Below are 8,255 nucleotides of genomic sequence, written 5' to 3'. Positions count from 1 at the left end.
ATGTGAATTTCCAAACTTTGTTTTACATGAATTAAATGAGAAGCGACCTATATAGTCCTTGTGGGTTTAGTGCTTAGTTTTGATAATAATAATAATGCCGAGAACCTTAAATCTATAGGTGGCATACAGCACCTGCAGAAAGCAGGTATTTTAGGTTCGATCAAAGGGCGGATCCAATTCCTTGGATCAAGAGCCCCTCACCGGTTTCAAGGAACCACCATTGAGGGGCAATTGGAGGGTGAGAACAGGTGATGTTATCAACAAGTTTTCCCAGCGTCTCCATGTGAGTTTATAAGCCTGGTCTGGCTAGCGCAGTACCATCAGCCGGGTATATAGAGCATCACTCACCAGCCTCTCTGGAATAAACTGAGTCTCATTCATCACTCATCACTAATCACCAGTCAACACTTGTTCAGCATGAAGCTGCTAATCCTTCCTCTTCTTGTTGCTGGTATGAATTATTATCTTGTCTGGCATGTTATTCTCTTGATTTAATACATTTTATAACAGCTCTTTGCTAAAAATTTTGTAGTCCTTTCAAAGGAGGTTCATCAATCCATTTCCTTGGATCAAAACGGATTGCCTCCCATTCCTCAGAAGCAGCACTATCCCTCGTCTTAAGTACAAAAGAAAGCCACTAGTTTGCACTATCGAAATACTATACAATAATATGCATTTTCTCCTTGATCAATTATGCCCAAGGCCCATCGACTATACAGGGGATCTAAGGGTGCCTTGCTGCATATAACCTGTTCACCACCTGTCAAGGATGATTGAATTCCTAATATAGGGCTTAAAATAAGCTCAGAATTATACATATTGACATAAACACTTTTCCAAGTTTACACGCACTGTTTTTTTTTTGTTTTTGTGCAAGATACTGTAGAAACCTGCGAACCATTCACTTGAATTTCAATTAAACATTTGACGTTAACGAGGGAGGTAATAAATAACAATCTATGAAAAGTGGGTAACAGGATAGAATTCTGAGAGTTTACCTGGAGACCTGGAGAGAGTTTCGGGGGTCAACGCCCCCGCGGCCCGGTCTGTGACCAGGCCTCCTGGTGGATCAGCGCCTGATCAACCAGGCTGTTGCTGCTGGCTGCACGCAAACCAACGTACGAGCCACAGCCCGGCTGATCAGGAACTGACTTTAGGTGCTTGTCCAGTGCCAGCTTGAAGACTGCCAGGGGTCTGTTGGTAATCCCCCTTATGTGTGCTGGGAGGCAGTTGAACAGTCTCGGGCCCCTGACACTTATTGTATGGTCTCTTAACGTGCTAGTGACACCCCTGCTTTTCATTGGGGGGATGGTGCATCGTCTGCCAAGTCTTTTGCTTTCGTAATGAGTGATTTTCGTGTGCAAGTTCGGTACTAGTCCCTCTAGGATTTTCCAGGTGTATATAATCATGTATCTCTCCCTCCTGCGTTCCAGGGAATACAGGTTTAGAAACCTCAAGCGCTCCCAGTAATTGAGGTGTTTTATCTCCGTTATGCGCGCCGTGAAAGTTCTCTGTACATTTTCTAGGTCGGCAATTTCACCTGCCTTAAAAGGTGCTGTTAGAGTGCAGCAATATTCCAGCCTAGATAGAACAAGTGACCTGAAGAGTGTCATCATGGGCTTGGCCTCCCTAGTTTTGAAGGTTCTCATTATCCATCCTGTCATTTTTCTAGCAGATGCGATTGATACAATGTTATGGTCCTTGAAGGTGAGATCCTCCGACATACTTAGAATTACTTAAGATGTTCTTTGACTCCTACTTCCTTTAAGGGAGGTTCCTTGATGCTGCTGAAGGACTCTTGATGTCAGTTCAAGGAATTGAAACAGGTCCAATTCCTTGAACTGAGTCTAAATGTCATCCATTCCCCAGGCGCCGCTTGACTCCTGTGGGTTTACCACTGTCACATGAATGTAATACTAATAATATGAGAAAGATGCTTGATAATATACACTTGGAAAATCCTAGAGGGGCTAGTCCCAAATCTGCACACGGAAATCACTACAAAAGCAAGATTCGGCAGGTGGTGTAACATCTCCCCAATGAAAAACAGGGGCGCCATGAGTACGCTAAGACAACACAATAAGTGTCAGGGGCCCAAGATTGTTCAACTTCCCAGCATACATAAGAAGGATTACCAATACGTTTACCCCTGGCTGTCTTCAAGAGGGAGCAAGATAGGCACCTCAAGTCAGTACCTGACCAGCCGGGCTGTGGTTCTTACGTTGGTTTGTGTGCGGCCAGCAGTAACAGCCTGATCGATCAGACCATGATCTACCACGAGGCCTGGTCATGGACCGGGCCGCGGGGGCGCTGACCCCCGAAACATCCTCCAGGTATAGGATTAGTACTTCCATATGAATAGTAATAATTTGGCTTATTTAAATCTTGATGATTATTAACCAAGGATAAATAAGTTTACTTAGGTACAGGTTTATAAAATTTAGATGATTACAATTATCAAACAAAGTAATATACGCATAAATTACCTAGGATATTATTATTATTATCATCATCATCATAACTAAGCGCAAAACCCACAATACCCCACAAACAAGTAAGATAAAGTGACTTATTTCCATTAAGGTTCCTGTAACCCATCAAAACCAAGTAAATTGAAGCTATATCGCTTATTTTAATTGGAGTTTCTCGCTAGGATGTGACGCATAATTGTTGCTAGGTTAGATTTTTCAGGAAACAGGAAAGGTGTTTCCTGATGGGGTCTTAGTCACATGGTGACCCGCCGCTGGAGCTTTCCGTCATCTGACCGAGGCCTTCCGCTGGCTTACCGGTCCACCCCTTTAAAAATCAAGGTTATAATTATAACCATATATTTATATATATATATATATATATATATATATATATATATATATATATATATATATATATATATATATATATATATATATATATATATATATATATATATATATATATATATATATATATATATATATATATATATATATATATATATATATATATATATATAAAACGCCCAGATACCTATTTACTGTTCAGTGGACAGGTGCAGCAGGTGTAAGCACATCAAAATGGTATACAATACCGACAGGTTGTTAGGTAAGACACATATGCAACAGTTAGACAACTTTATTCCGAAACGTTTCGCCTACACAGTAGGCTTCTTCAGTCGAATACAGAAAGTAGGCAGGAACAGTAGAGATGTGAAGACGATGTAATCAGTCCATCACCCTTAAAGTCGTAGAATTGAGGTTGTCAGTCCCTCGGCCTGGAGAAGTTCAGTCATCTGCACAGTTCAGCAGATGCCTTGAACTGTGAATAAATGTGTGGTGATATACTATGGTGTATGGTGATACTGGTGTATGGTGATACAGGTATGGTGATACAGGTATGGTGATACAGGTATGGTGATACAGGTATGGTGATAACTGTTAGTATCACCACACCTGTTCTCCAGCCAGGTGTAAGGAAACTTCCTTCTGGGAATCAAATCCGAATACAATACAATACAACTTGATTTCTTTTCTGTGGTACACAAAATGTAGTTTACGTGCAATAAAATAATGTTAAGCACAAAAATAAAGCCACGTCTTTCATAGATTAAAATCCCTTAACACTTGAGCTACTAAACACCATCGGTACGTTTTGTATCTCAAGGTTGTACCTATAAAATTACTGGATTGATGATAACTGAAATAATAATTATATACATTTCAAAATAAAGCTTATTCTGTCTGGACAGGTGTGAGTGCTGGTGAATGGACCACTCGGGTATTCAGTGGTCCAGATGGCCAGGGCGACTATCTTGACGTCACTGACTATGTACCTGACCTGCTTGCTGCTAACTTTGATAATGTTATTGAGAGTGTTCAACAGACTGGCATGTAAGTACTAAATATGGCATGGTGATACTGGCAAGATGTAGAAAAAGACACTTAAGTGTCTCACCTGCCATGGGTTCTATCCCACCCACACCGTGGCTCGGTTTTTATGTCCTTTAAGTGTCTTTTTCCACATGTAATTACTAATTTAGCTGTACTAACTGATTGCTACTCAGCAGAACTTTTGCATTAGTTTACATTTTACAATACGTAATCTTGTGGCGCTGAACCCATTGTGAAAATTTGTGTGGACTGCCTCCAAAGTGAGTCGCCTACCCTGGCAAACTCTGTTGACACCGAGCTCTGAGGTGGGTACCTCAGCCTCACAAGTGGCTTATAGGACAAATTTTCACAAATGATTGATGTTGCAAGAAACTCGCCTGCATGCACGTATAAAGGACTAACTTACTTGGTGTTGCAGCATATATCCTGATCTTCAACTTCCCTAAGCTTAGCCTTAGCCCCTTTGGACTTCCCCTCAGAAACCACGTGCAACTGGGAGCCTTAATTCCTGCAATATTCAATCGTTATTAGTGACCTGCCTGCACCTCAGAAATTCCTATATCCAAGAGGGTATGTATCCCCTAGTATAACTATGCAGACACGGACACTAGCTTCCAGACTTCCAAGAGACACTGGTACTTACTGGGCATGCACTGCCTGCTGCACACCGGACCCACAGATCAAACTCACTCACAATTCTCCCCAGACACTGGCCAGAAATCTACGAGATAAAGTGGAGGTCTTGTCTTACTGTATGGGCCTGACGGAGGAGGTCATCTACAGTACATCGAGGTGCCTCTACCAGATTTCCCCAGGTCTCAAATGTGAAGACACGTGGGGGGCGCCGTCTGCTGATCACGGCACGTCTTGTCCAGTTGGTGTCTGTCTTAAGAAGGATGCTATTGTGTCTTTGAGACCCACGCCTCGTCATTCAAGCTAGGGCTGCCAGTTCTCCCTAGCTAACTTAACCTAGTGTTTGCCTACATTATCGGCCTATTACTACCTATGTTAAGGTCTTAGGTCTACATTATTATTATCTACAGTTGCCTCAATGATCCTAATATTAGTGTACTTCCAGTAAAACTACCTACTCCTTCCCTGAAGGGTAAATCTATAACTTAAATAGTACCTTCATCCACGCCAACTCGGGGAGAGAAATGTGTTTATGTTCAGGGAGAACGCTTTTTGTTTGGGTGGGTTTAAGGGCCACCCAGCTCAGCCCTTCCATTACGGCCTTGCTGGGATCCCTTGGTTCGCCGTGTCTGTCTTGTGGAACTTTAGGGACCAAATAAATTTCCACACCCATGTGGGTTTAGTGCCTAGTTTTGATTTTAATAATAATACAATACACAACTTGTTCACAGCATGGAATAAATATTTGTGTAAATTATTTTTTGAGATATTAGCGAAAATAGTACCTTTTGGTGGTGCAGGTCATCTCGACCAATCAACGACTGATATTAGTGAGTGTAAACACGCGCTATACCGATGGCAGAGTAAGGTTAAGTTAGGTTACTTTACTTATTTCACATTTGCACAGCAAAATAATATCTCAGCTGTGAAACAAACCATATTGTACAATTTAAACTATAATTAATAGTCAAAATCCAGTAAGGAGCATATGGAAAATACTGTATATGTTTTCCGGAAATACAGTATTTTATATGTAAATTGATGGCCTATATTGTAGGTAATAAAAATTAATTTGTAAATAAAGAACCAGTGATGGGTGAGCGTTGCTGGGAGGGAGTCGCCATTGTGTTTGAATGTGGTGAAGGTATGCTAATGAAATGTGCATAAATTTTCGTCACTCTAGAGGTTATATTGGGCTTAAAACCTCTCAAATAGGAGCCGAAATTCTTGGAATTGCAGTCCTGCATGACGTGAGAAATCAGGCGACTGGACAGGACTCCGTAATTAGGTGAAACAGGATATTACACCAGCTAAGTCATGTCTATATATTTATGTTGAAATTCTGGCCAGTATTTTCTCCATATTTTAGGCAGGGGGTTCTGTACATGACACACAGTAATCTCCAGACTAATTGGTGAGTGCTATTAAGATCAATTCTTCTGTTACATAAATGTGTATATGGAGAGGGAGCATGGACACGGGGGTCGTCCCACAGTTACTAAAAACAACAGACGTAGCCCCACTCCACAAAGGGGGCAGTAAAGCAACAGCAAAGAACTACAGACCGATAGCACTAACATCCCATATCATAAAAATCTTTGAAAGGGTCCTAAGAAGCAAGATCACCACCCATCTAGAAACCCATCAGTTACACAACCCAGGGCAACATGGGTTTAGAACAGGTCGCTCCTGTCTGTCTCAACTATTGGATCACTACGACAAGGTCCTAAATGCACTAGAAGATAAAAAGAAGAATGCAGATGTAATATATACAGACTTTGCAAAAGCCTTCGACAAGTGTGACCATGGCGTAATAGCGCACAAAATGCGTGCTAAAGGAATAACAGGAAAAGTCGGTCGATGGATCTATAATTTCCTCACTAACAGAACACAGAGAGTAGTCGTCAACAGAGTAAAGTCCGAGGCAGCTACGGTGAAAAGCTCTGTTCCACAAGGCACAGTACTCGCTCCCATCTTGTTCCTCATCCTCATATCTGACATAGACAAGGATGTCAGCCACAGCACCGTGTCTTCCTTTGCAGATGACACCCGAATCTGCATGACAGTGTCTTCCATTGCAGACACTGCAAGGCTCCAGGCGGACATCAACCAAATCTTTCAGTGGGCTGCAGAAAACAATATGAAGTTCAACGATGAGAAATTTCAATTACTCAGATATGGTAAACACGAGGAAATTAAATCTTCATCAGAGTACAAAACAAATTCTGGCCACAAAATAGAGCGAAACACCAACGTCAAAGACCTGGGAGTGATCATGTCGGAGGATCTCACCTTCAAGGACCATAACATTGTATCAATCGCATCTGCTAGAAAAATGACAGGATGGATAATGAGAACCTTCAAAACTAGGGAGGCCAAGCCCATGATGACACTCTTCAGGTCACTTGTTCTATCTAGGCTGGAATATTGCTGCACACTAACAGCACCTTTCAAGGCAGGTGAAATTGCTGACCTAGAAAATGTACAGAGAACCTTCACAGCGCGCATAACGGAGATAAAACACCTCAATTACTGGGAGCGCTTGAGGTTCCTAAACCTGTATTCCCTGGAACGCAGGCGGGAGAGATACATGATTATATACACCTGGAAAATCCTAGAGGGACTAGTACCGAACTTGCACACGAAAATCACTCACTACGAAAGCAAAAGACTTGGCAGACGATGCAACATCCCCCCAATGAAAAGCAGGGGTGTCACTAGCACGTTAAGAGACCATACAATAAGTGTCAGGGGCCCGAGACTGTTCAACTGCCTCCCAGCATACATAAGGGGGATTACCAACAGACCCCTGGCAGTCTTCAAGCTGGCACTGGACAAGCACCTAAAGTCGGTTCCTGACCAGCCGGGCTGTGGCTCGTACGTTGGTTTGCGTGCAGCCAGCAGTAACAGCCTGGTTGATCAGGCTCTGATCCACCAGGAGGCCTGGTCACAGACCGGGCCGCGGGGACGTTGACCCCCGGAACTCTCTCCAGGTAAACTCCAGGTAATCCTGCTTTCCCATCAGCAGTTCCCTTGTATTAAACTTTTGGTTAACATATCAGTACCAAGAAGTAAGGATATCCTGGAGGACTAAGTAAGTTTATTTAGGTATAGGTAAGATTAAGATAAGATAAGATTTCGTTTGGATTTTTAACCCCGGAGGGTAAGCCACCCAGGATAACCCAAGAAAGTCAGTGCGTCATCGATGACTCTAACTTATTTCCATTGGGGTCCTCAATCTTGTCCCCCAGGATGCGACCCACACCAGTCGACTAACACCCAGGTACCTATTTGCTGCTAGGTGAACAGGACAACAGGTGTAAGGAAACATGTCGAAATGTTTCCACCCGCCGGGAATCGAACCCGGGCCCTCCGTGTGTGAAGCGGGGAGCTTTAGCCACCGGATATGACAATAGTAGGCATCGAAGGGGGACATTTTTTGTGACCTAGGTAAGATAAGATAAGATAAGATTTCGTTCGGATTTTTAACCCCGGAGGGTTAGCCACCCAGGATAACCCAAGAAAGTCAGTGCGTCATCGAGGACTGTCTAACTTATTTCCATTGGGGTCCTTAATCTTGTCCCCCAGGATGCGACCCACACCAGTCGACTAACACCCAGGTACCTATTTGCTGCTAGGTGAACAGGACAACAGGTGTAAGGAAACGTGTCGAAATGTTTCCACCCGCCGGGAATCGAACCCGGGCCCTCCGTGTGTGAAGCGGGAGCTTTAGCCACCAGGCCACCGGGCCACCCG

General features: G+C 43.0%; 1 protein-coding gene across 1 annotated transcript in view; it reads left to right on the top strand.

Moving 5' to 3' along the window:
* Nucleotides 1-297: 297 nt before the first annotated feature.
* Nucleotides 298-8,255, top strand: part of LOC128687947 (uncharacterized) — a 12,891-nt gene continuing 4,933 nt past the window's right edge. The window contains exons 1-2 of the mRNA XM_053775578.2: nucleotides 298-451; nucleotides 3,725-3,866. Of these exons, the coding sequence (XP_053631553.1) occupies nucleotides 418-451; nucleotides 3,725-3,866 (176 nt within the window). The 5' untranslated portion in view covers nucleotides 298-417. The remainder of the gene's footprint in view (nucleotides 452-3,724; nucleotides 3,867-8,255) is intronic.

This window comes from Cherax quadricarinatus, chromosome 10, assembly GCF_038502225.1.
Source record: "Cherax quadricarinatus isolate ZL_2023a chromosome 10, ASM3850222v1, whole genome shotgun sequence".
Classification (NCBI taxonomy): domain Eukaryota; kingdom Metazoa; phylum Arthropoda; class Malacostraca; order Decapoda; family Parastacidae; genus Cherax; species Cherax quadricarinatus.
This window is presented reverse-complemented; position numbering and strand designations above follow the sequence as displayed.